This window comes from Xiphophorus maculatus, chromosome 6, assembly GCF_002775205.1.
Source record: "Xiphophorus maculatus strain JP 163 A chromosome 6, X_maculatus-5.0-male, whole genome shotgun sequence".
Classification (NCBI taxonomy): domain Eukaryota; kingdom Metazoa; phylum Chordata; class Actinopteri; order Cyprinodontiformes; family Poeciliidae; genus Xiphophorus; species Xiphophorus maculatus.
Genome location: NC_036448.1, coordinates 21064974 through 21092758, shown reverse-complemented (window position 1 = coordinate 21092758; position 27785 = coordinate 21064974). Strand labels below are relative to the sequence as shown.

General features: G+C 37.4%; 3 protein-coding genes across 3 annotated transcripts; 2 read left to right on the top strand and 1 right to left on the bottom strand.

Annotated features, from left to right (window-relative positions):
* Positions 1 to 1295: 1295 nt before the first annotated feature.
* Positions 1296 to 5720, bottom strand: LOC102223914 (serine/threonine-protein kinase NIM1-like). Its single transcript, XM_005806308.1, has 4 exons — positions 5651 to 5720; positions 5277 to 5552; positions 3682 to 3950; positions 1296 to 2051 (listed from the first exon to the last, which is right to left on the bottom strand). The coding sequence occupies exons 1-4, from the start codon at positions 5718 to 5720 to the stop codon at positions 1296 to 1298; spliced, it is 1371 nt and encodes a 456-aa protein (XP_005806365.1).
* A 1851-nt stretch (positions 5721 to 7571) lies between these two features.
* LOC102223652 lies at positions 7572 to 17023 on the top strand. Its single transcript, XM_023335233.1, has 7 exons — positions 7572 to 7698; positions 10754 to 10837; positions 10934 to 11073; positions 11755 to 12031; positions 14317 to 14498; positions 15902 to 15960; positions 16796 to 17023. Exons 1-7 carry the CDS (start codon positions 7572 to 7574, stop codon positions 16944 to 16946), a joined length of 1020 nt encoding a protein of 339 aa, XP_023191001.1. The 3' UTR covers positions 16947 to 17023.
* A 4342-nt stretch (positions 17024 to 21365) lies between these two features.
* LOC102223402 (bone morphogenetic protein 2-like) lies at positions 21366 to 26282 on the top strand. Its single transcript, XM_014471501.1, has 5 exons — positions 21366 to 21660; positions 21749 to 21885; positions 22587 to 22709; positions 22799 to 22988; positions 25858 to 26282. The coding sequence occupies exons 1-5, from the start codon at positions 21366 to 21368 to the stop codon at positions 26280 to 26282; spliced, it is 1170 nt and encodes a 389-aa protein (XP_014326987.1).
* The last annotated feature ends 1503 nt before the right edge of the window (positions 26283 to 27785 follow it).

Sequence of the window (27785 nt, the reverse complement as noted above, 5' to 3'; positions counted from 1 at the left end):
ATTAAACTTATGTATTGATAACTAAAGTTATTGACACAATCCATAGACTTTAGCATTATTTTACAGAATAAATGTACTTTTTTTATTTTAAAATAGTGGCCTGATAAGAATTATGGAGTTTCTTCTTTTGTCTCTAACCAAATAAACACGGTCACATACATGAGAACCCAAAAATCACATCTGAAGCTCTACAGCCTGCCTCACTTAAGGTCGGGTTTAACCTTTTGAGGTCGACGCCCGCCCTGTGGCGGGCATGACGTCATGTTTCTGTGTGTGTTTTTTGCTCCAATGTGATAATAAATTTTGTCAAAATGAAACAAACACTGTAAAATCACAAAGTTTAGGATGTTCTGAAAATAATGATACCAAACAAAGTAAGGTAAATAGTTTTTATGGTGAAAATATAAGGGTAAATTCAAAATTAGACCAAAACGGCCATTTAGACCCAAGACTCCAATTAATGAATCATTCATAAACATGACATTCAGGAGACCAGAGCTGTAAAAAACCCCCCAAAAAACCCAGCATTCTTGGTAGAGCAAAACTCACTGGCCCAGTCAAAGCCTGGACTTAAATCCAACTGACATGCTGCAACATGATCTTAAACAGGCCACTTATATGTAAAAAATTATTCAACATTTCTGCAAAGAAAAATGTTGATAATCTTTTGGATAGTCAGGGCTTGATGTCAACATTTAAAGAATTTTTCTTTCCCATTCCAATGCTTTTGGAGGAGGGAGCATTTTTCTTAAACTGAGTTTTTAGATTTGCTAAAGGACTCCAAATTTGACTCATGCATCCCTGAACAGGGTGATGCAGGCATGGAAAATGCACGGCTGGTTGCATTCACTAATCTACAAATAAAAAAACTCTCCTGACTTGTTTTTATATTTCTAAATTCCTGTAACCTTACAGAAAGAGGAATCTGAAGAGGGTCACTGACAACCTTCAACAAATTTCCTTCACGCTCAGCTGATTTAAGTGCAGCTCCAGTTGCAACAACTCTGGATGTTATTTTAGTGGACAAGAAAGAGACCAAGTATGTTCATGGAGCATTCTGCTGTGTACATTCTCAGAACCTTCATAATACATAAAATCATGCTCCGTCCCTTCAGAAACCTTATGCTATTGCCAAAATACTTGCACTTAAATCAAAGTGTGTGGACATTTAAAAAAAAACAAGAGGATCAAGATACATACAGTGAGTGTGTCTAAGAAAGTTTTTCACAATCGCAGAAAATATGCGAATTGGGGCCATACCCTAAAGCTCAGAGTGGAAGCACATCTTAATGGAGCTACATGATGGCGCAGACCACAGAGTGGCGCTTGTACAGATGGCCCTCTGACCCGGCTTTCCACCTCAGTCTGTCTAGGGACTCACTCGTGCGTGTCCGACCGTAACCCGCAGCCTCTATCGATCTTCTCTTCTGGATCCGATGAAGCACGATCCGATAGGTCCCGGTGACAGGGCTTCTCAAGTCGAGACTGTTGTTGAGCAGATGAACCGCGCTGATGCCAAGATCCTCCATCGCCACTTTCACGCTCAGATCATCTGAGGTGAGGACGTGGTTCTGATCGACCAGGTGTGATGGAGTCGGTCTGGAGGGCGGGTAGGCCTGAGGGTACTCGATGCCCGTCATCCAGTCACTCATCATGATCTGCGTCAAGGTGAGGCGGTCTATGGGAACTGGCCTCAGGAGGCCCTTTATGATCTCCTGACAGGACCGGGAAACGTATGAGGGAATGGCATAAGAACCCTGCAGGATGCAAATCTTCAGCCGGGTCGTGTTGGCTGCTTTAAAGGGCATTGTGGCGGTCACCATGAAGTATAGCAAAATACCCAGAGCCCAAGTATCTGCATAGTGTCCAATGTAGCCTTTCTCTTTGAAAATCTCAGGTGCTGCATAAGGTGGAGAGCCACAGAATGTGTGGAGTATATCACTGGAGCAGCAATAAGTGCTAAAACCAAAATCCCCGACTTTAATGCAGTAGGTGTGGGTGTAGAACACATTCTCAGCCTTCAGGTCCCTGTGGACAATGTTATTATCATGCTGGAAAAGGAGAACACAAACACATGTTATTGGAGCAATCAGAGCTGATAATAAAAGTTAAAAAGTTGAGATCTTTTTTAAAGCTGCAGTACGTAACTTTTATTTAAAAATATATACCCTTAAATTTGTCGGGACAGTATACGAGACAAATAATCTGTAAAAAAATTAATCTCTTCCACCTCCTCACTATGCTGCTATTGTTGTCTGAAGAAATGCACCACTCCCGGTCAAAAACAGCCAGTCAGATTCAGCAGGAGGGCATTAGTGCTGTCAATCAATCTCATGTACTCTCTGCTAAATGTGCTAATGGTGGAGAAAAACTTTATCGTTACTGCCGACAATAGTAGCCATGCTAACTAGCCTTACCATTCACAACAAGCTATGCTGACTGGAAGATGTTATATAGTAGCATGATTGACAGCACTAAAACCCGCCTCCTGGCTCTGATTGGTTGTTTCTGGTTAGCACTGGGAGAAGGCAGAGGAGCTTGATTTTTTCACAGATTATCTGTCTCATACTATACTGTCACAACATAGTTACATAATAAAATATATTTATGTACTGCAGCTTTAACCCTCCCAGCAGCAAAGTTGCTAATTATATCTAAAATCTTGTTCCCACTGAGTGGTATGGTACCGGTTGGTGCGGTTTGTTATGCTCTTTGTTTGTTTCCCTTGTATGTTTTAGATGTGTTCCTGCTTTAACACACATAAATTCAATTGAAGGCTGATTAATAAGCTTCTGCTTGTTAATCAGATGCATTAAAGATGGGAAACAGCTAAGAGATGCAGGGCAGTGTGTCTTGAGGATCAGAGTTGGGGAACACTGACTCATGCTGTACCAATCATTGGAAACGAGGTATAAGTGAAAAACTCTTCCCTCTCACTCACGTTGGGTGTGCAATACTGCAAAAATCAAATCAGTCCATTATGAGCTACTATAGGAGGATCAAACATTAATTTGAAAAAACTCATGGTGGGGAACATAAACAGATTTGGCGTTCACTGTATAGTTGGGTATAGTTGTATAATATACTGTATACAACTATACAACACACAGGTATAGTTGCATAATATATACAACTATACAACTGTAGATCTTTGAAAAGCATGAGTGGAGCCTCCTGCACAACCAACAAGAATTCAGTGAGTGGTTTCTGATTGGTAAGTCAATAACAAAACAGTTGACTTTTCCAGCAGTCATTGTGCAGTGGATATATCGAAAAAACCAGCTTAACAAACGTTCTGGAGCTCCGCTTGGGTTGCTAGGCGATGGGCTGGGCTTTGCTGGGGTTTTCAGGTAACGACAAAGTGTGACTCAACAATCGGGAGGTTTTTGAAACGGCTCATTTTCCAAACACCAAAAAAACATTAACTTATTGCTTAAGCACTTGGATTGTTTATAGAAGCTGCTAATTTCCGAAATTGAAGGGCAAAAATGTGAATTTTGCATAATTTTTTAGGCAAAAATTATCCTGCATTTTTGCCTAAACATCATCATGTCAGTTCCTGGAACCGTCAGTGTTTGACCTGTTTTGACGCTTTCCTCTGAAGCTTTTTGCTTTCGTTTTCCTGGTAAACCCAACGCCCACTCCGTTTCCCAGAGAATTGCCTCCTTCTCACTAACTCACCATGTGCTTGACTGCCGAGAGAACCTGCGAAAACACCAGCTTGCTTTCAAGGTCCGACAGGCGCCCCCTGGTGGTGATCCTGGAGAACAGCTCCCCTCCGCTGGCATACTCCATCACCAGGTAAAGCCGCTTGAAGGTTTCCACCACCTCGTACAGGCGCACTATGTTGGGATGGGACAGCCTCTCCATGCAGGTGATCTCAGAGGCAAAGAGAGCTTGGGTGTGTTTGCTCAGACGCTCCTTATCCAGGACTTTCACTGCTACTCTCTCTATATCACACGGTGACACAGAGAAAGGTAATCAAAAACACAATTTTGTCTTAAGCTTCATAATCTCCTCATTTAATTTTCTATTAAAATGCCGCGTTAGACCTGACTTGTCCCCCCCTCTAGCCCTTCACAACATAGCTGCCATGTGACTCAAAAGCAGACGAGGATGAAAACATTATGGATTAGTTAGTGATGAGATTAGTCATGTCTTTGCACATGTGGAATGACCCAGACTGATGGAAGTATGTCTCCTTAAGCTCAGCTGGATGTCTGTGCATTCATCTGAAAGCTGAAACACGTAACATCAAACACGTGACTTAAGAAGGAGCGGAAAAAATTTCTCAAAAAACGAGTCACAGGAAGAGGAAATGGAAGATTAACAATCGTCTCTGTACAAACCGCACAGACACTTTGTTGTACTTTGATGTAAAACATCTTTAAGTTTGTTCATCATAAACAGTGGCGCCCCCAAAGAGGGGTGAGGGGGGCCACAAGCCCCTCTTGAAAAATACTGGCTACCCTAGAGAATTTAAATATAGTGTGAATTTATTTAAAGCTTATGTCACACAAAGATAGTTCCATACTTACACAAATGTACTTTAACTAAATAAATAACTAAAGAAACGTATTTAATACATTTGTGACTTGTTTCCCAGTGCTGTAGGACAGTGTGGTGCATTTTTCTTAGCCTCTCTTTCAAAATGGGAAAGACAAGAGAGCATGCCACTTATGTAAACAAGAGCATGAAAATGGATGCTTGTCTACACAAGGAATAATAATTTAAAAGTTTAGAATAACTGGAGCAGTGACAAATGAGGCTGGATGGTTGGAAGTTTCCATAACAACTCTTTTTATCTTTCACACAATGCAAAGACACAAAATCTTACCAAGTATTTTTGGTCTATTTTATAGTGCAAATACCTTAGTACACTTGAAATAAAACAAAACTCAATTATAAGTAATGTTTCAGCAAGATATAGGAGCTTGTTTTAGGTCAATAATTCCTTAATATTTATGAAAAAGTACTTACGCCACTGGCGGATTATTTCACTTCTAACATGTGAAAAATGTCCTGTCATAAGTGAAGAAATCTGTGAGTTTAATGAGTATTTTTAAAATAAATCTTGTGAAATTATTTACTTAAACCGAGCTCCTATATCCTGCTGAAAAGTAACTTGTAAGTTAGTTGTGTCTTATTTAAAATGTTAAGATATTTGCATTGAAAACTAAACAAAAAATACTGTATTTTTGTAGTGCACATATTGTTCTCCATAAATGTGAAAGATTCTGTATGTTGTATTAAAATCAAAGCATCCAAAATCTCACCTTTTGTCAAGTCATGTATTCCCAGTCTAACCTGCGAAAAGTTACCAGAACCGATTTCTCCCTTCAGCTCGTAAAATCCCACCCGCCGTCCAAATGTCAGGTCGTCCATCACCCTCTCCGAATGGGTCATGTTGTACACGGCCTTCCCGAAAGCGGTCCTCTGCAGCGACTCTTCATCCTCTGTCACCTTTCTGTTTCTCTCCACTTTGTTCTTCTCCTTTGGTGATGTCAAAGTCAGGATTTCTTCTTGATGGGTGCCTGACCGTAAATAAGAACCTGACATTGAGAAAAAGGAAGTGAGGCAATGTCATGAAAACTTTCTGCAATTTATATCACACTTACTGGAGAGGGAATTAAACTGTGTCTGTACTTACATGTTTTCCCTTTAATGTTCTTCTTGCTCCTCTCTGTGTTGATTGCATTATTTCGATTCTTCAAATACATGATTTCAATCCAGATGGGCGCACACTCTTTTCCTCAATTTCAATAAATACAGTGATTTTGAAGTAAAATGAAATATATTTTTCAGTAACCAAACACTCAAATTGAAAGGTTGACTGGAAAAATGTGCAGCATGCATTAGAAGAAAAAAAAAATCTTTAAAAAGGCTTTCCTGAAAAGTCTTCTCGCCCAGACTATACACTAGTACGCACTGGCACCTTTGCTGGTCTGTGTGCAGCAGTGTTGTCTCATGGTTTATAATCCAGAACTACAACATAATGCCCTATAATCCCCTCCGGTGTTGGCCTCCTCCCATGCAGACAGACAATTCGTAGCCTCTGGAGGTCTTGGAGATGAGCAAACCACCTGACTAACACTCAGTCTTGGAAATACATGTGGATCTACAGTATATCTATACAGTCATTGTATGAATGCTCTAAATTATTCATCCTCTCGCCTCTACAAGATTTTTGCTAATTCAAAAAATTGCTACTTTGGACATGATAGCAATTAAGAACTTCCATTATTTCTATAATTCATTTTTAAACAATTATTCCTTATTCCTTCATATACATTTAACGCTGAAGCATCACAAAAGTCAGATCTTGTTGCCCGTCAGAAAAATTATGAAGCTCTCATGTGAACGAATTGCTACAGAATTTGCACAACTCCTGTTAAAATGTCACAGCAATGATCCAATAACAGCGCAATCTTATCTCATGAAACATTATGCAAACACTTTGTCTGCACTGATGAAGATTCATTAACCTTAGGATGCTGGGATCCTTGAATCGTAGAGGAAAGCTGATCAGATGCCCACATTTCTGATTAATTTGAGAATTTATTGTCTGTGGGCATTCATGAAATTTCATTTATATAAGATAAGTCCTAAAATATTTTAAAAAGTCACACAAAACCATATTAGACGGTAACATAAAGTACCTGGTTCTGACGAATTCGAAGCCTGTGAATTTCATTCTCTCCTAATCCAGAGCCCATCAAAAATGATATAAATATGTGAACTATATGACAGTACTTTATGTTTCACCTAATCCACTTAATTTTTCACATATCTGCATAACATATAAGCAACTATATGTAAAAAGGTAGGAAACAGTGTGACACCACTAAAAGGTCTTCTTTTACCAAAACATTTAACAGTCTTCTTCTTATAAAAGTATTGGTCTTTATTAAAATACCTTCAAAATAAATTCATATTATATCAGAGGAGAAAATGCTAAGTTTTCTAGTTATGGATTTAGTTTGATTGAATTGATCCTGAAAAAATTGGCAATGAAATTTAAATAAATAAATTGCTTGGTGAAGTCATCAATGTGCCAAATATAATATCCAGAAGTGAAAAATAAGAACTTATATGATTATAGAGAGGGACATAAACTAACATGTCTTTATCATCACAAGAGGGGAAAAAATGCAAAGAGAAAACATTAGAGGAGACAATAAATCAACATATGAAAAAACTGCCACTGAACAAAAAAAAAAATTACATAAATGTTAAATATGATAATAAATACAGAACATGAAAAACAAAAAGGGAAACTATTTAACCAAACAAGATTAAAAATATGTTTTGGATGCAATATTTGCTACCTTATTATTTCATCAATACATTTATTTATTTATACTGTATTTATATTGCCAATTTTAGCAGGAACAATCCTCCATACTTGGGAAGCATTTAGGTCCACTTAAAAGTATATAAAAGTGTTTAAAATTTCAACCCAGCCCACATAAATCTGACCCGTTATTGAATTCAGCATGTTCCAAATGACACGAAGAATTCATAAACGGTACTGCAAGCTAACTTTAGCTTAGCGAAAACCTCTAGCTGAGATGAGCGCAGGCCTCTCTGTGGCTGACCCGGTGACCCAGACAGACACTGACCGTGACAGCAGACAGATGTCTGCTCCTCATCAACCTCTGCAGCACCGAGACTGGACACCCGGGATTATCCCGGGAAGTCGTTGCGTATAAACTGCTTGCTCATGCCACAGGTGACTCATTATAAGCCGCGCTCAATAAAGCTCTTTGCACGTGCGGTGCTGAAGGAAAGGCTCTTATGAGGAGAGGATCGCCTGGAAGGAAAATACATGGAGGTGGATGTGAATAGAAAATGACTCCACAACTTTTTATATGTGACACACTTGCAGTAGGATAATCTACGGAAGAGGATTAGGGCCAGCGAAAAAAACAAAACAAAAAAGAATTCTGAGATTAAAGTTAGAATTCTGAGATTAAAGTCAGAATTCTGAGATTAAAGTTAGAATTCTGAGATTAAAGTCAGAATTCTGAGATTAAAGTCAGAATTCTGAGATTAAAGTTAGAATTCTGAGATTAAAGTCAGAATTCTGAGATTAAAGTTAGAATTCTGAGATTAAAGTTAGAATTCTGAGATTAAAGTCAGAATTCTGAGATTAAAGTTAGAATTCTGAGATTAAAGTCAGAATTCTGAGATTAAAGTTAGAATTCTGAGATTAAAGTCAGAATTCTGAGATTAAAGTTAGAATTCTCAGATTAAAGTCAGAAAGTCACTTTTTTTCTTCGGTGGCCCTAATCCTCTTCCGTAATAATCTCACGCTGAAAAACCCACCTTTATATTAGAGCACATGTGTCAAACTCGAGGCGCGGGGGCCAAATCTGGCCGGGTAGCTTTTCATGTGGCCCTCTAGATCCCAAATTACATCTATAATTCCCTCCAGTTTTTCACAAATCTGCAGAATTTATGCAAAATTCACATAAAATCAACAGATCATCATTTATTTTCTGATTTTACTGAAATTGTTTTTCTCAAACTTGGCCAAAAACATTGGGATAAAGTGACTGCTGCCTCAGCCTTACTTGATGTCATGTTATAATCCGGGACAGATACAGCAGTTAAAAAGTTACATTAGTGCAAATTTTAAAATGAAGATTTTTAACTTAGCACCACAAAATCTGTGATTTTGATTAAAAAAAAAAAAAAACAACACAAAAATAATCAGAAAATTCTGGATGAACTGATTAGTGTGAAAAGATGTTTAATATTATTTAATTTCAAGAAACACAGCTATTTATTGATATTTTAGCTATTTCATGGGTTTTATCAATACATTCTGGCACAACTGGCCCTTTAAGAACATTCAGGTTTTTTGATATGGCCCAGAATGAGTAAAGATAAAAAGTCAGATTTAAAGTTAACAATTAATGTTGACATTTTTTTCAATGTTTATAACAGCTTTGAACATAGAGAACTAAATCTTTGTCCAAAGTGTGGACTGGGTGGCTGAAGCAGTGGACGCTTTTCCATTTTTGTTATTTGAATACTGTTATGTTTGTTAGATATTAATAATATTACTAAATATTTATTTATTCTTACTATTTTTCTAATATCATTATGACCTAAGATGTGTCAATAACTGGCAGCAACACTTACTTTCATGTGTCTTCATTATTATGACTTAAGTTAATTATAAATAAATTTTTTCTCCTTTTTACTATTTTCAAACTACTCGAGTCTGAAATATCATATTATGGGAATTTAAAATAATAGCTTCAGTGTTTGTTTAATGTTTGTTGTAACCATGTAAAAAACATAAAAATGTAATTACACATGGACGCTTTTATAACAAACACAATACCCAACCATCCCTACCGATCATTTCAGTATCCTGCATGTTGCAAAACGAGGTAAATTATTACCGCCATCTGGTGGTCATATATAAGATTTAACAAAAATAATAACTACACATCCAAAAATAAATCTTAATATAACAGAATAGATTTTTTTTAATGTTAAATAAACGTGGGATCAAAAGTGTTTGTCTCGACAGATTTTCAAAGAGTATTTTTTGTCATTTGGATTTGTTTTAATGAAGCTTAGCCACTGTAGGCTAATTTAAGAACCTAATATGTAATTTCTGAAATAATAATAATAAAAAAAAACAATAGTCCAGATTTGAAACATACATATTTATTCAACAGCCAAAATAATTTGGAAAATAAAAAGGGCAAATAGCACAAAATGACCTTGGAATCTGCTTAGGGTTAAGTTCGGACCCGTTTCATTTATGAGATCGATGCTTGTTGTGCTCAATCTCTAAATGTGCTAGCTTAACTTTCCACATTGTCTCAAATATATGCACAATATGTACAGCTTTAGTCAGAATCCTAAATGAGTTAGAGGAAAGTAAAGAGTTGAGATTTGTGAAAGGTTTAAGAGTGTCTGACCATTTGGTATCATGTTGAATAAACACAAAGGTGCTGGGGTTTTCTGAAGGTGAGGATCACGCTCCCCCTGCTGCTCCCGTTTATGTGTTTAGACACAGTTTTGTTTTAAGTCAGAGGTGCTAAACACCTTCCCCCTGAGATAAAAGATGATTGATGCCTTTGAGGGTGACTCTTTGAATGACTCAGGGCCTTTTTAAGTCCCTTCATTAGTAGGAGCTCAGATCTGGTCAGCATATTTGGGTCTCTCTGCAGCAAAAAAACAACAACAAACAAACAAAAGAACAGCGATGCCCCCCTGTGAAGTGACCCCTGCATTGTAAGGCATTCATCATGGAAATTTGATTAGCTCTCTCTTCTTCGGCCTCTGAAAGATTCACTTTTGGGTATAAATATCTGAGGCAGAAGTGAGCAGGACAGCACTAAGGAGCACATTCAGATGAGTCATGGATGTTCAACTTTTCCTTCTGTTCCTGTTTGTGCTTCACATGACATGTAAGTACTGGTGGCCAATGCTTTGTTCTAGAGCAACTGTCTGATTTATCTCACAGACTGTAAACAAAGTGCATGCTAACCTGTGAAAACGGTAAATAATCATAAAAATAATATAATCTTATAATCTGGAAAGGGGAATTGCAGTTTTGGTGCTAACTACATTTTCTTTCAACATACAAAGAATGAGTGCTTGCAGAAGAGTATGATCTTTATTTTCCTGCTGCTTTAGACTAGAATCTCATGTTGCAACAACTTCAATAAATGCTATCCATCAGCAAATGACAGGACAGATACATGCCTGTCTTGTGTTTTTGTAGTGAGCAAACACATCGTTCACAGAAACCTGTTTACACAACGAGTGTGCTGCAAGAGGCAGAGTCACTTTGTGTACATTGGGCAAGGTAAGGAAGCCAACATACAATAAGTAGATTATTTATATTTATTTATTTATTGATATTTGCTGTCTATTTTCTTTGCAACTCTCTCTGGGTATTTAGACATTTCCGGGAGTCCTGTCAGCGTAGATGTGGGAATGTGTAGGTCACGTTGTGGGATGGCCATAAGATCATCGCCTGAAGCAAGACAGCAAGAATACTCAAAACATTCCTCCATGTTGGAATTTCTAAGGAGCAAGAAGGTATGCTGCAGTTCCACCTCCTGCCACAAGACGGCAGTGTGAATTTGTTGTAATTTATTTATAAGCTTATTTTCTTTATACGGAGTGTTAGAGCCACGCTGAGGGGACGAGGATGACGAGAGTAAAGTCAAAAATAAGAAGAGAATAAAGTCGTAACATTACAATTTTATTATGGAAATATTGCGACTTTATTCTCAGATTATTTTTGATTTTATCCTCGCAATATTAGCATTTTATCCTCATAATATTCTGGTAATATTATGGTTTTATTTTCGTATTATTTTGACTTTATTTTTGTAATATTATGACTTTATTATTTTAATATTGTGATTTCTTCTCATATTATTTAGATTTTTTTTCTCGAAGTATTACTTTATTCTCGACCTTTTTCGACTATTCTCGTACGGCTTTATGCTCGTAATTTTCTGACTTTATTCTCGTATTTTTTTTTATTAATATGGCCCTAATACTCCGTCGTATATGTATAAAACCTTATGACGAAAAAGTAAAAATACATTTTTGTAAACAAAATCTGATAATCACACCGCATGTCACCGATCTTTTTTTTTTTCTCTCGTTTGCATAACATTGGCTATAAATCGCCTAAAATCAGCTTATACCTTGACGCTGACAAGGACAGAAACATGTTCTGACATGTTCACCCCAATGATCTCCTTAAAGATGCGGACGCACGACTCGGCTGCCCCAGAAATCTCAGAGCCGCTGACCCGGCTGCCCTCCTGCGGGGCGAACCAGATGTGCGAGCCGACGGGGATGCGGGTGGAGCGGCTGCTGCTGTTTGAGGGGCCCCGGGAGGTGGAGGTCATCGAGGAGTGCCACTGCGAGGTCAAGCTGACCCAGTGCATCCGAGTCCCAGCTCTGAGGACTTACTACTTAGAAACACCGTACGAGACGGTAATAGACGTGGGAGGATGTTCCCGCTCTAAAGGAACCCCAGGTATTCAGTCATTGGGTCTTTTCACGTTTTTGTTTCGTTAAAACAACAAAGTTCAGTGCGGGTTTTTTTTTTTGTACCCCTTCAGGGGGTCTTTTTTGTGGGCTCTAGTGTCCCTTATGTAACAGTAGGCTGACAGTAAACGAGGAAGACATGTGGCAAATATCGTCGGGTCCGGGAGTCGAACCCGCGTCGAGGACTCAAGGCCTCCAAATATGGGTCGCGCTAACCCCTACGCCACCACGGCACGTTTACTTTTATGTAATAAACCAACGCTACAGATATGGCGTAACTAGCATGGTCATTCCCTTCGACTCTCATCTCTTCAGTTCTCCTTCTGGGCTTCCTCCCATTGAAGAGGATTTCTTTGGTGAAGTTCCAGACTTGTCCTATCAGCAAACAGCAGGAGAGCTTGTAGAAGGAGCTTGATTTTTTGGAATGTTTTAAAATTATAGTGTGCTTGTAGTTTTAGCAATGACTGTGGAGGAAGGGAAGAAGCTGTTCAATTCCTGTTGGCCACATTTCCAAATATTGAATTAATATTAATAACCGTCATGTTCAGCTCAACTCTTCTCAATTCAATTCAATTCAATTTCCGTTTCATAGCCTGGCACTGGTGGATTACATTCGCCATGGCCAAAAGTTAGCAACTGTGTAAAATTTAAAAATTCAACTTAATAATTAAATGGAATAACAATTATACATATTTTTTCAATGAAATTTACTTTTGAACTTTTTCTACGTCTTTTGTGTCAACACAAAGTTTGCTCTACCGTAAAGGTCATAGTTGCGAACTGCACCACTAGAGATAAGGGATCTTCTGTGTCCCTTGGTCTGTTTGGTGATTATCCACTAATGTTCTGTAACAAACTTTTGAGTTCTTCACACAAGAGTTGGATTTATACTGGGAATAATTTACAAACAGCCAAACACAAATTGAGATAGTTGTAATTATTAGACCAAAGTGTTCAGATTTTTATTTCTAAAAAAAATTGTGTTAAGTTGTGTCGATCTACAACATTAAGCCTTTATAAAAACCACTAAAGTTGGTGGTTGACTAGTTAACAAAGCTGCCGTGTGGTCGTCATTTTTCATTAATATATAAGTATATTACTATTTAAAATAAAAAAAATAGCCAGTCAAACTAAGGAGTTGCTGTTGGGCCCCCACAGCAGCAGAGGGCCCTCAAGAGCTCTAGAATAACTGAAGTCAGGTCTAATGATAACTTGTTCCTCTGCTTTGCCAATATTTTCTTAGGAGATTTATAAGCTTTCAAAAAAAAAAAAAAAGATTTATAAGCTTTCTTGGGGAAAATGTAACATTTTTAAACATAAAAAAACCTCTCAATTCTCAACTCTTCAGATTCGGCTGCTTGAATTTTAATAATATAATATTTAGTAGAGATGCAGAGATGTAGATACTGATCACTATATCAGTGCTATGACAACTTCTGTTTTTCCGATTTGGACTGATTACAATTTTTTTCCACACTCCAAAGAGGAAAACTTGTGCATGTTCTTACATGAAGGTAGTAGCTACTACTACGAGAAGGTAGTAGCTTTGAATTCAGCAGAATTACAAGTTGTCCATCAAATAACATATTTTTATTCTTTATCTGGCATTTTTAACAAACAAAAAATGTGTTGATCTACTTATTATACTGGTAGTTATCAGTTTTGATGTATTTAATATTAACAATAAGAAAACGATCAGATTTTTGCGTATTTAAACTGATTTCTTCCAATTAATTAGTAATTAGTAAATCTTGATTTAATGCTTCTATAATGTAATATCTACTATGTTAAATAGAATATACACAAATGTTTTAGCATCGATAAAATGTTTATATAAAAACCAATTGATATGAAATCTCAAATTCTGTTTGGCAGCTAAGCTAAGCTAGGTTGGAGACATTCACTAACTCACTCACTCTTTGGTTACCTAGCAACAACCTGTTGAGTAACTCTCTGTAGCCGTATGTGGTTTCACAACCGTGCCTCATAACTGCTTAAAAACAAAAAACAATGGCCTGGTGTGAAAGGAGAAAATGAATTCAACAACTCGATCGGAAACTGTGGATGAAAGAGGAAAGGTCACGCCACAGGTTTGGCAGTATTTCAGATATCTAAAACAAAAAAGTAATTAATGACTTATATCGCCCAGCCTTTCTAGTTAGTATTATTCAAATCAGATAAGTTTTTGTAGTGTTTCCATATGGAAACCCAGACTTGTTTTAGTTTTACTGCTTTTCTTTCCTGTTAACATTTTCCTTCGTGGTTTGTTTCCAGAGGGTTTTTCCTGCGTCCCCACAAAGTTTGACTCAGCGCTGCTGGAAACTCCTAACAAAGTGGATGTGGTCCAGACCGTGTCGGCCTGCGAGCTGAAGGAAAGCTGCTACAGGGTCCCCCATGTGGAGTACTACTATGAAACAGTCCAGCATGCAGATGGACTCAAAGAAGAAAGGCTCAAAGTAAGTAAGAAAAAAAACAACTTCCTTCACGCCATTAATTTCTCTGAATAGCATGGTGTATTCAGCTGATTCCTTTAAGATGCTTGCTTCACACTCCTTTGTGATCGAGAGCAGAGGAAACGGGGCCTTAGCTGGGTGCCAGACAATAATGAAGTGCCTTTATGCACCAGACTCAAAAGTGGAAGTCGGTGTTTAGTCAGGCCAATTCGGAGAGCTGGCACCGGACATCCGGGTGTGAAAACCACCACAGCGTGTTGCACTCGGCAGACCCAAAGACAAAGAATTTAAGTACAAATAACATTTAGTAGCGATTTGGATTTGGAAAAGAGACATTATATAGTGACAATTCAGAACAGAGACACTTTACAAAAAACAAAAATATATACGTTCCAACTGATCCTGGTTATCAAACAATACAGTAATCTAACTCAATTATTCAAAGTGGTTTAAAAAGTTTCTATCTAAGGAAACCCAGCAGACTTTCCATTACAAACCTACGCAAAACTTTGTGAATATTCCACTAATGTCAAAAAAAAAAAGAATTCGCAATTGTGGTATCTCAATTAATTAAGAAATGCAATTAGAGTCACACATGAACAAGTTTATTCACTTAACAAGTCATAAAGATCATCCTACACTTCCTGTTGTCTTCTTCTTTGTCTGTCATGTGAATTGATTTATGCGTAAACTGTTTTTCATTGCAGTTTTGGTAAATAAACCAATTTTGAGAAACTTTTTGTTAGTTGTGTGTTTTTTTTAATTGACTTGTTTCCATTAAGCAAATTTAGTTTCGAAATGTAAAATTGTGCAATAATATGGTCAATTAACTTTACTATAGAATGCATTTTTTTTTTAATTATTAGATGTATTTTAGCAAAACATAGAAATATATATATATTAGTTTTTTATTTTAGAGAGTCATTTGGTTTGGGTCTGATTTTAAACTGATGTTACATGGTTTGTTGATTGACTCAATTGGTCAATCAACAAACCAATCTCGATTGGTTTGTTGATTGATGAATACTTTCTAAGTTTATCTTACCAAACACTGATCTGCTCTCCTTCCTGAAAAAACAGGGTTGAAAACAAAAGTTATGCATTAAAATCCAAATCAAAAAAGGAATTATTTTATTAAGTAAGCTACAAAAACAACTACATTTAGCTAAAACAGAAAGCAATAATTTATTACGTTTTCTGTTTTCTTCAGTTTTGGTTTTGGTTTTCTGATGATTCTCTGCACCAAATGTAAGATTGGAGCTAACAAACACAAGTGGTGTCGAATGAAAGCACCTTTAACTCTCCAAGCGGCAGCTGCTCCTCGGCTCAAAGTGGGTCAATATTTGCAGCCAGCTGTGTACTGACTTCCCCTCTCTCTGTCTCTCTGTGTTGCTAATTCTCTGCAGGAAGTAGATGTGGGCAGATGTTCGGGAGGTTGCACAACAGGAAACCGATGCCTTCTCAGGTCAGTATGAACACACACACCTTCTCTGCCACCCCCAGTTGTAACAACAGCCTGTAAGTTTTGACACCTTCTGTAAGTGGGATGCATTTTGATTCTCTGCACCAAATGCTCTTTTTAGCTCTCCAGTCTTGTTATAAGATTACAGACCTTAAATATATTTCCCTGATGGTTGAATCTTATTTAGCATCTGCATAAGAGGAAATGCCGTTTATTTGCAAAACGTGCTTAGTTTCGCAAATATATGACGTAGTCTAAACATTGATTGTGAATTTTTTGAAATTTTGTTTTAAAGATACTCTGCACCTACATAAAGGAAAACGTTAATAAAACAAAAACAATTTGTGACATTGATTTTATAAGGTAATTTATATTATGATCACTTATGGGTTGCTGTTGCCGATGACTGTTACTGCACTGCAAAAACACAAAATCTTGCTAAGTGTTCTTTATCTTTAGACAAATAAAATATTAGTATACTAGAAATAAGACAAAAACTTACTCACAAGTTACTTTCCAGAAAAATAGGGGAACTTGTTATTAGTAAATAATTCCTTAATATTGATGAAAAAGTACTAGTTGCACAGGCAGATTATTTCCTTAATTTTTCATCAATATTAAGGAAGTATTTACCAAAAACAAGCTCCTATCTCTTGCTGGAAAGTTACTTGTAAGTTAGTATTGTCTTATTTCAAATGTACTGTTATATTTACACTAGAGACCAGATTTTTAAAAAATACTTGGTAAGCTATTGTGTTTTTGTAGTGAGGATTTACTTCCACTTTACATGTTCATTTTGATCTTTTCATTAATGTTTTCTTTTTTTCTGCTGCTGCAGGAGTCCATCTGATCTGGGAAACTGCCTGCTGTGGTCAGACAGAGAGTCCAGTTCCTGCGTTCCTCAGGGATACGAGAGCCACAGCTTCATCAACCAGCATGAGCAGCTTCGTACTTTCCTCTCCATCACCTCCTGCCGCTGCCAAAACTGAGCACAGCGCCCTCTGCTGGAAAGCAGCTTCCACCGCCACCAGTAACTTTTGGAGGTTGACCAAACTCTCATCAAAACTTTAAGGTTTTCTTGTTTTATAGGTAATATATGTATATGTGATAATTTTGTAAATAAAATTAATAAAACAAAATGATAACTTGTATGTTATTATTTGAATCTGGAATGTAAAAGGTTGTATAAGTTTGTATTTGTGGTTTTTTTAAATTTTATTTTATATTTTCATGTGTAGAATTCAAACTAACTAAATAAAAATCATTCTGATTTAGAGATGCAGCAGCCAGGCTTTTTCTGGCTGAAAAATCAGCTCCTGGTTTTGTTTGAGCTCTGACTTGCCTAGTCATGTTTTAGCTAATGAGGATTTTTTTCTCTCTTTATTCTAAGGATTATATAGCACAAAAGAGAAAAATGTGCTGCAGCTTTTTTAGTAGAGGCAGTATTTTTTTTATGAAAGAATTACAGGATTAAGACCTTTTACTCATAATTTTTTCTACAATGAAGACAATAAGAACATTCATGTGGCTGATGTGTTTGTAGGCTAAAGATGTAGGAGTTGTTAATGTCTATGCATTTAACTAAAAAGAAACAAATCTGATATTTCAGTATCTAAACCGCAACTGTTCAAGGCATAGCTCTTTTTCTGACTATATTTAAGGATTTTATGAAATATAGAGCTTAAATATTAGTGAAAGTCCAGCTGTGACCATCAGGTTTGATCAAAAAACAACAATTAAATCATTTTCACTAAACTAAATCTTCAATATATGGTTTCTAATGAATATTTATTGTGTTACTGAGGAAAAAGAAAGACTAAACTGTGAGTGTTTCTCTGGAAAAAACACATGCAAACCATTAATTCCTCCTCATTTTGATACAGACTTGTGAAACAACACCTCTGTCATAGTTTTCTGCCTCTACCACAGCAAAAGGTTTTTATGACTTGTCTACAAGGTGTCATGCAGTGAACAAAACCTTTGATCTCTTAAATGTTTGTTACAGGGACAGAGGCAGTTTACCAACCCTGGTGTATCTTTGATGGATTAAAATATTAGAAATTGCTCTAAACATGTTAAGAGCAAATCTCATTTTATAGGTTGTATAGTCATATTCAGTAAATTAGAATATTATTGAAAAGTTCCTTTCAGTTCCTCAGTTCACTAAGTCAAAGGACATTTTCTGCTTACAGCTAAAGAAAACATGACATTTAAGAATAGAATATTACAGTATACTAATAATAACATTTTAAATACAGAAATGTAGGCTTAATTAAAAATGCATGTTTATTACCTGTCTAAAGGTTTTATTTTGAAAAGGTACTTTTAAAGTGACTGAAACCCATTTTCTACTTAGATAGTCTATATGTCTGGGTGATTCTCTGAATTCGGTACATTTTGGGGTCTCAGGTTACTTAAAAATATACCACAAAAAAAATGTGTTTTTGAACACTGCATCTATTGAAGGACTCTTTGAACCTCCAAGAAAATATGTTTCCCCATTTTAAGCATAAAATCCCAAACATTGTTATGAATTTCTTTGTTACTTAGGTTGCTTTAAATTCAACCCCGTAATGGGACAATTTCAGTCCTCTATCAGTATAACTCAATAACATAATTAAACTAATTCGTCCAGTTCCTTTGAAATCATCTGTCCCTTAATTAAAATAACTTATTGTAAGTATATTTTATTTGTTTCTGAATCATAATAGATTCAGACTGATAAGTAGCATATGGCAACTTGATGCAAAAGCCCTTTTCATAAATTATTAAAATGCACTTTAAAATAAACATTAAATCAGGTTTTGTTATGTTTTTGACTCATTCTTTAAACTTTACATACAATCCAACAAATATTAGTCTAATATTTTCTGTTATTACAACAATGTATCAAGTTACGGGGCTGAACCCAGAGTAAAAGTTGACCAGACTGTAACGGGGTTGAACACTCTGGCTGGCTTAACAACAGCTCAACATTCAACCCTGTAACAAAACCACAGTTGTTGTTAAGGGGTTGAAGATTTTCACTAAAAGCTGCCATAAGTCCACATCAACTAGGGTATGGAACAACATTTGATATGATGAAAATAAGAAATTAACATGTGTTTCAAAGGCCATTCTTTACTTTTTCCCAAACAACAGTAAATATCATTTATGTACTTAACAGTGTTGAAAGGTTGAGCCTGACGATGACGATCTATGGATAAAAAATAATCAAATATAGGTAAGAGACTGTACCAACACTTAAATCTCTTTACTGCGTGAGTGGGAAGAGACTTTAGTGATGTCACTTCCAGAGTGCTGAGGAAAATTGACTGAATCATTATTTATTAAAAGGAGGGATTGGCCTGCTGTTACAGGGTTGAACAAAACTGAAGGGACATGACAATAAAGTGCCATTTTATAAATTATTCATGTATTTTTCTCATATTTCTATTATTTAGATTAAAGTATTCTAAAAATGTTTATAATAGTAGAAATAACTTGATGTTACTGGCTATTTTTATTTGTTTTATATTCAGTGAAAAATTAACATTGGTCAGTGGGGACATGCTCATTTGGCTGACTTCTACGCTTCAACAACGCATGAAATTTTTCAAAACATAATTTTTAAAATATATTTGCATGTTACATTACCAAGATACATGGATATTTCCATTTCTTGATTTTTCTCAAAAAAAATGTTGCTTGCATTTTATGAAAATCTTTGAGACAAACCTGTGGGACACAAAATGCACCGAATTCAGAGAATGACCCAAGTCTCAGTTTTTAAGAGTCTTTAATGATTTCATAGAACATATATTGATTTTTTTAGTTTGTCCAATTTAACCTGATTCTACACTAAAATGCTCCCACTTCTTATTTCAACTAATAGAAAAGGGTTTTGGTTTGAAAAATGGGACAAGTATGGAATTTGTTATGAGGCACATGATGGTACTTTGTTAAATGTGTATGTAGGTTTGGTGCATGAGAGGTAAAAAGGTAAAAACTATATAATCTCCCTAAATGTGTTAAACCATTCAGGACCGTATGTGGATCTACACATTGTGCCCAACTGGTTTTTAAGATATGGGTTGTACTCAGTCAATTTAAATGGAGACCCTGTAAGAAACCCTTTGTGAGTCCAGGATTTACGATTCAGCAGATGACTAACCTGCAATTTTGCTGCATTTGATTACTAACATGGCTAGAAAGATCAAAATTGAATTGGATTATTTTATAATGATGGAAGAAAATATAAAGCACACACTTTGATTAGTGAAATCCTTATTATAGTTATAGAAACTCAAACAAGAACATTAGATGTGGTCCAGCTGTCATACCCAGACAGAATGATTCTGCTCTGATGATGATTTTTGCAGAAAAACCCTATAATTATTGATGTTTGTTTTGAAAAAATAAAGGTTTCACAATCTGCATCCGTACAATTTGACATAACTCCATCCATGTTGTGCAATTTTCAAGCTGGACTCCACGTAAGGTGACCCCACGCCAATAAAATACTTGTAATCTGCCCTTTTTGACTTTTTATAAACTGAATAATTGCTTTTACAATTTGCAAACTGTATTTTCCATAATCTGACATTAGTGTAGATTAATAATGTCCTGGATTGACCTCTGTAGGATGTGTAGTTTTTGCTCTCCATCCCATCAAATGTGGCAAAGAAGTTGAAAAAAAATCTATAAAAGTAAACTTTTTACATTTTTACACAGCGAAGAAAGGGTTTAAACGTTTTTCACAGTATTTCATTAGTGTAGGATAATTTTATCCATCTGACCATTTCAAGTATTCACTAGTTGTGAAATGCAGCGGAATATCCCGATAATCCTGTGTGGAAACGAGTCAGATGCCAACTTCACCCTGGTGATCGTCCAGCTGTAGCTCAGTGGGCAGTCATGTAAATCTTTCCAAGTGTCACTAGTGACACCAGTAGCTTTATACAGGTAATTGGTTTCCACCTAAAACAATGCGGCTTTTATTCTACCTTAATGGATTCAGTTAGGCGCAATTGGCCACCCACAGATTGCACATCCGCACCTATGGCTCATATTATACCTAAACTTTGATTCGTTTGCACTTTTCTGAGGTCAAAAAACATATTTTTCATCAGCGACTGCAAGAACAAGAACCCCCTTTTTGCAAAAGCAGACTATGGTTTATGTGGGCTTTCATCGCCAGACGCGAAGGCAGTGGGCTTGAATAAAATCTCCAATCGGGGTTCGCACTTTGCTAGCACCGCCATTAGTCTCCCTTTACATTCGCTGATTGGTGATTTACATTTGCGGCCAAATAACATCTTTACTGCTGTTTGCCCAGGCAGAGGGGAACTGGGTCGTTTGATATAAAAGCCTCGGAGTTTTCAGAGTCACTCCAGCTCCAAGTTGCGAAATCTACTCAAGTTCCTACGATGTTCGTGTTTGCGCTCAGTTTTGCCGCTCTGCTGTGCGTCACCGCAGCGTGGCCTGCGCTCATGGGCCGGGGGAGTCATTTCCCCTCCGAGGGCGAATCAGAGGAGGTCCGCTCTGCCGCCATCAAGAGGCTTCTGGAGGTTTTTGGGATGGAGGACCCTCCTGCTGTCCACGTTCACAAACAGCCTCCGCAGTACATGCTCGATCTGTACAACACCGTGGCTGACGTGGACGGCGTGACCAAGGATCCCTACCTGCTGGAGGGTAACACTGTGCGCAGCTTCTTTGACAAATGTAAGATGTTTTTAAATTATATGTGCAGACCAGGGGCGATTAAACAGAAGGTGTTGTCTCTAATAGTGATTTGTGTTTTGAATTGAAGTGCGCAGTGAACAGGTGGAGTTCAAGTTCAATTTGTCAACAGTGGCAAGGAGTGAGAAGGTCCTCACAGCAGAGCTGCATCTTTTCAAGCTGCGTCCTCAGGGATCCCTCACATTCAGCAGACATCACTTCTGCCAGGTATGTTCAGCCTTTTAAATAATAACTGCATGCAGAGTTGACCCAACGCTGAATGATGCCATCTACACTAGACTTACTTTTCCTTGTAAAGAAGCATCTGTAAAGATCAATTTTCAATTTCTGGCACAGATTTTCAATTGGACCTATGTCTGGACTTTGACTAGGTCAGGAGTGTCCAAACGTTTTGTCACGTGGGCCACAGTTGTCAGCTCAGTAGTACTTACTGGTCAAAAAATATATATAATTTTTAAAATTAAAATCTAAAACAATTTGTGATATTTTTAACCTAAAACTAAACATGAACTATCTTAATTAAACTAGTTTAATAAAAATAGAAATCATAATAAGCAACAAGTCTGTTTTTTATTTAGAAGAAAATGCAGAGTGGTGTTTAAATGTGCCATATTACTTTAACTATCAGCTGATAAATACGAAATTTACAGTAAACAAGATAACAAGTTTGATGTCTTATATTTCCGTAAACGTGACAGCAGCCATCATCAGGAAGAGATTATTTTGTAGTATCTCTGTAAATAATATGGAAATAGAATTTATTATTATTATAATCATTTTAAATATAAATATTTTTTTATCATGCTAGCTTGGTGCTCTTGGTTGCCCCTAGTGGTGTGGTGGCCCAAAGTACATGTCTCTCCTCAGTTAATTTCTAATGGTGGCTACTTTAATTCTGTATTACTCAGGTCAGTGTTTATCAGCTGTTGGACATCAGAAAAACTAACAGCACGCAGACGAAGAAGTTGCTGTCTTCTCGACTCATCCCGGTCCACTCAGCTGGTTGGGAAGTGTTCACTGTCACACAAGCTGTAAGTATCTCCCAATGCCTAAATAATCCGAGTCCCAGCAAAAGCTGGACGGTGTATAAAAACCGTGTTGTAACCGTGATGTCCTGAAGGTCCGCTCCTGGATGGCAGATGAAGGCAGCAACCTGGGGCTCCATGTGGTGGTTAGGACACTGGAAGGAAGCCAGACGGACTTGAAACTGATCCACTTTGCTTCAGGGCGCCACCACCACCAGAGCAAACAGCCCATGCTCGTGCTTTTCACCGATGACGGCCGCCGCTCTGCGGCACTCGGGAGCACAAGTGAGATTTACCTCAGTTTTAATGTCATTTATCAAATCAGAATGCACCCAGTGACAGTGAAATATAATCATGGATGTTTAGTGGTGGCCTAAACTGATAAAACAAACTTAGATTTTCATTGAGAAAACTGAAGTAGCAATTTGAAAACATTTTATTTGGTGGTATTTTAATCAAAATCTCTGAAAATAATTTGCTTGTTAGGCAGTTAGGACACTAAAATTTGTTAGTTTGAATATAAAAAAATGTTTTAAATATTCCTACTATGAAAAATTTGCCATTTCTACTCAAAATTATGGTTTTACTTACTCAAATAAAGCTAGATTCTAACTATTCTGTTGACTATAGAATAGTTTATTTTTCCTGCTGAAAAATAAACAGCAGGAAACGACACAAGGTTCCTAGCAAGTTTGAGATTAGCATCAGCTGTATTGCTAAAATAGCTAAAGGTTAAAGTTTTTTAATTCTAAGACACTGACTTATGAGCTGTTTGCCGAAAACCACAGTTTACATATACTTTTCATTAGTATCGGCTGCCTTGAAATTAGCTAGTTTGTAGGTTCAACTTTAGCATTAGTTCTGTGTTGCTAAGCACAGAACTAGCAACAAGTTTAAGCTAAAGTTTAAACTTTTTAAATCCATTCTAATATGTTGACATCTAAACTGTTTCCCTGAAGACCACAGTATACTTATGGTTTTTATTAGTATTGATTGCCTCAGAATAAGCTAACTTGTAGGTTCAACTTTAGCATTAGCTGTGTTGCTAAGCTAGCTAAAGCTTAAACATTGTAAATCTATTCCAAGAGGCTCATATGTAATTTATTTCCCTAAAAACCACAATGTAAATATGCTGCTCATTAGTAATGAAGCCGCTGGCTTAGGAAGATTAGCTGGATGACAAGCTTACATTTAGCCCTGTTGCTAAACTTGCTAAAGTGAAAGGTTAAGCTTTTAAAATATTATGGGATGTTGATATATAAACTGTTCCCCCAAAAGCCACAGTTTAATATGTCGCTCATTAGTAATGACTGACTCAAGTTTAAGAACTTGAACTATCCATCCATCCATTTTCTAACACCCTTGTCCCTAGTGGGTAGTGGGATCAGGAAGGGTGCTGGTGCCCATCTCCAGCTAGAACTTAAACTAACTGATAGGTTTAACTTTAGCTTTAGCCCTGTCAATGCTAGCAAACGCTGGATACACACTTAATTTTGACCACCAGTCAACAGTTTTAAAACTTCTACGAAGTTGAGACATTCATTCATACAACCTGAGAGTATTAGCTACCAATTGACTGAACTTACATATTCAATTAAATTCTTGTTTCAGTATGATTTATTACCAAAAACATAGTAAATATTAGAATTGAACTACTATTGAACATTAAATATAAGTAGCTAACATTAGACTAATCTTAGACTTAAGACTTATTTTTATTGTCATTGCACAAAGAAACATAAGTAAAATTGGCAATGAAATGTCCTCGCTTGGACACCGGAGCACACACAAGAGCAAAGTGTGCCTATAATTAAATAATATACAAATAATAATTACTATTTTCAAACAGTCTCAGACAGTCTTCATGATGGGATTGTTGAGCAATCTGATGGCCAGTGGGAGACAACTATGTCTGAGTCTGGTTGTTCTGCAGCAGATGCTACGGACTCTCCTCCCAGACGGCAAGAGGATGAACAGACCATGGAGAGGATGGGTGGAATCAGAGAGGATCTGGTTTGCTCTAGCTAAGCAGCGTCGAATAGGGGGGAGTGGAGCCCCAAATGATCCTTGCCGCTGTTCTCTTTGCAGAGACTTCCAGTCTGACAAGTTGCAGCTTCCAGACCAGATGGAGATGCTGCTGGTCAGCAGGCTCTCAATGGTTCCTCTGTAGAAGGTGGAGAGAATGGGAGGGGGGAGCGAAGCTCTTCTCATTTGTCTCAGAAAGTGCAGGCGCTGCTGTGCCTTTTTCATCTGTGAAGTGATGTGAGTTGTCCAGTTGAGGTTGTTGGTAATGTGAACCCCCAGAAACTTAGTGGTGCTGACGATCTCCACTGCTTTATTGTTGATGAAGAGTGGTGTGTGGATCGAGACCTCCTGAAGTCGACAATGATCTCTTTTGTCTTGTCGACGTTCAGGTGCAGGTTGTTTATTCTGAACCAGTCCACAAGATGTTGTACCTCTTTTCTGTAGTTCACATCATTGTTGTCCTGAATGAGTCCCATAATTGTTGTGTTATCTGCATATTTCATGATGTGGTTGGTGTTAAACTTGGGACGACAGTCGTGGGTCATCAGGGTAAACAGCAGGGGGCTCAGGACACAGCCCTGTGGGAAGCCAGTGTTGGAAGAAATGGCATTGTAGGTGTTATTACCCACACGGACTGACTGAGTTCTGTCAGTGAGGAAGTCCAGCAGCCAGTTGCACAGTGGAGTACTGAAACCCAGGGAGTTTGTATATCAAGTCCTGGGGTATGATCCTATTGAATGCTGAGCTGAAGTCCAAAAATAGCATCTGTACGTGTGTGTTTCTTTTCTCCAGGTGTACCAGGCTCAGATGAAGAGCAGTGGAGATGGCATCCTCAGTCGAGCGGTTAGATTTGGATGCAAATTGGAAAGGGTCAAATGATGGAGGCAGTACAGAGATTATATGACCTTTAACCACTCTCTCGAAGCACTTCATGATGATAGATGTTAATGCAACGGGTCGAAAGTCATTAAGACATGTGATGGTTGGTTTCTTGGACACTGAAATAGCTAGCATACTTTCCGAAATTCCTTTTTAAATTGTATTTGGTTCTCGGAAAGGTTTACTGTCACTATTTTACAAATATCTGATCCTGTTTACTAATCTAAGCAACCATTTATTTCTCTTCCAGATCCCCACGAGGCCATCGCCACCTCCTTCCTCTCCCAAACCCCAGTGTTAGTCGAATCCTCCCGCACTGCTCGCTCCCTAGACTACAGCAAAGAGGATGTCCTGTCCAAGCCCTGCCAGCGCCTGCCTCTGTATGTAGACTTCGAGGAGATCGGCTGGTCGGGCTGGATCGTGTCTCCCCGTGGCTACAACGCTTATCACTGCAAAGGGTCCTGCTCCTTCCCCCTGGGTCAGAACATGAGTCCGACCAACCACGCCACCGTCCAATCCATCATCAACGCCCTGAAGCTGATCCGAGGCATCGAGACGCCGTGCTGCGTGCCCGACAAGCTGTTTTCCATCAACCTGCTGTACTTTGATGATGATGAGAATGTTGTGTTGAAGCAGTACAACGACATGGTGGCTGGAAGCTGCGGTTGTCACTGACGTCTCATCAACCAGCGTCTCTGGTGCGCAGATTTAATTTTCACTTTCACCAATCTTGTTGCCCTTTCAGTGTTCACTCGTGAGTAAATGTTCTGAGATCTACAAATAACACTGCAATATGTAAATATAATGTAATATGTAAATAGACACATAAATCATAATATATGACTCTATTGGAAGAGGTAACCACAAAAATGTATAAATATGAATATGTTATGTTTTTCTGTTTCTTATTTTTTATGAAGAATAAATTATTTTTTTTTTAAATGGTATCACTTTAATCTTACTTGAACTTCTCTACTTTAGGATGACTGATCAAGATGATTTCAGAACATTAAGATTTCAAATATATACCCAAATTCCTTCAGCATTTCTATATTAAAAAATAAAAAATTTCCACTGCAATTGAGTTTTCCATTAGCAGTGATGTTTTTCATCAATTTAGCAACCATTTATTCAAAGAAATAAGAACTTGCTGCTGAAATCATTCAGTGAACCATCTCAGAATAGTAAATTATTATAACAAGAGATTTAACCCTGTAAGTCTTATGTTTTTAAAATTATTTTGTATTATTTACTCCACCTTTTGTCTAATTATTCTGCGGAAACGTATTTCATGTTAACAAAAGCTGAACCATTTTAAGTGTGTTTTAAATCCAAAGTCTTAAACCGATCAATTGTCCTTCAGTTTTAAAGTAGCAAAACTTATTTGAGTACAAACTACAGTTATTAGTAAAGCTGCGTAAAAAGCCCTAACATGTCAGATATATTCAAAGCATGAGAGAGGAAAGTGACCAACTACGCAGAGAGAGATTACAGATAGCAATCTCCTGGACAGGCCTCAAAGCCTCACTCACAGTCCAAGCGCAGAGAAGACACATCTATTACACCAGCACCTACGTACAAGTAAGCCGACGCCATCTAGTGGCCACACAGGTCCACGTCACGCAGTAAGTGCCCCATCGGTGATTAATGATGTTCCTCCACCTCCACAAAGCCACCGACGTGACCCCATTGAGGATCTTGGGGTCAAGATCCTCAATGGAACCGCTGTTTGCAGGAAGTGGAATTAACCAGCAAAGATGACATTTGTTCTCTTTTTTAAAATTATTATTATTTTAGTTTATTTTCCATCGTCAACAGCCTGTAAACTGTTTCCCAGTAGAGAACACACGGACAAATACTGTAGATATACGGCTCATAATCTGTTGGTGGTATAGCTCCAGTAGCTACAAATAAAACCGACTTGTGGAAATCTGCCTTCAGGAAAATACTTAGAAATAAACAGTAGCTTGAAACGGTGTTTAAATGTCAGTACAGCAGTTACTGCAGTTTAGGTTTTAATGCTGCCATTAATGCTGCCGTTGGAATCGTATGCATAAAGTTCAGCATAACTACCTTCACTTATTGATCTGGAAATGATTAGATGTTTAGCATTGCTATTTTAATTTAACTGAGTTGTGTCAATTTGATGCTTAGCCGTCAACCGTTAGCACGGAACTT

What these genes read in the sequence shown, in the direction of transcription:
- LOC102223914 (XM_005806308.1), bottom strand. Translation starts at nt 5,720, where the DNA reads ATGTATTTGAAGAATCGAAATAATGCAATCAACACAGAGAGGAGCAAG. An exon ending in GAACATTAAAGGGAAAACAT is followed by an intron (nt 5,553 to 5,650) that starts GTAAGTACAGAC and finishes TCTCAATGTCAG; the next exon opens with GTTCTTATTTACGGTCAGGC. An exon ending in TCTCGGCAGTCAAGCACATG is followed by an intron (nt 2,052 to 3,681) that starts GTGAGTTAGTGA and finishes CTCCTTTTCCAG; the next exon opens with CATGATAATAACATTGTCCA.
- LOC102223652 (XM_023335233.1), top strand. Translation starts at nt 7,572, where the DNA reads ATGAGCGCAGGCCTCTCTGTGGCTGACCCGGTGACCCAGACAGACACT. An exon ending in ACCCGGGATTATCCCGGGAA is followed by an intron (nt 7,699 to 10,753) that starts GTCGTTGCGTAT and finishes GTGTTTTTGTAG; the next exon opens with TGAGCAAACACATCGTTCAC. An exon ending in AATTTCTAAGGAGCAAGAAG is followed by an intron (nt 11,074 to 11,754) that starts GTATGCTGCAGT and finishes ATCTCCTTAAAG; the next exon opens with ATGCGGACGCACGACTCGGC.
- LOC102223402 (XM_014471501.1), top strand. Translation starts at nt 21,366, where the DNA reads ATGTTCGTGTTTGCGCTCAGTTTTGCCGCTCTGCTGTGCGTCACCGCA. An exon ending in GCGCAGCTTCTTTGACAAAT is followed by an intron (nt 21,661 to 21,748) that starts GTAAGATGTTTT and finishes TTTGAATTGAAG; the next exon opens with TGCGCAGTGAACAGGTGGAG. An exon ending in TGCGGCACTCGGGAGCACAA is followed by an intron (nt 22,989 to 25,857) that starts GTGAGATTTACC and finishes TTTCTCTTCCAG; the next exon opens with ATCCCCACGAGGCCATCGCC.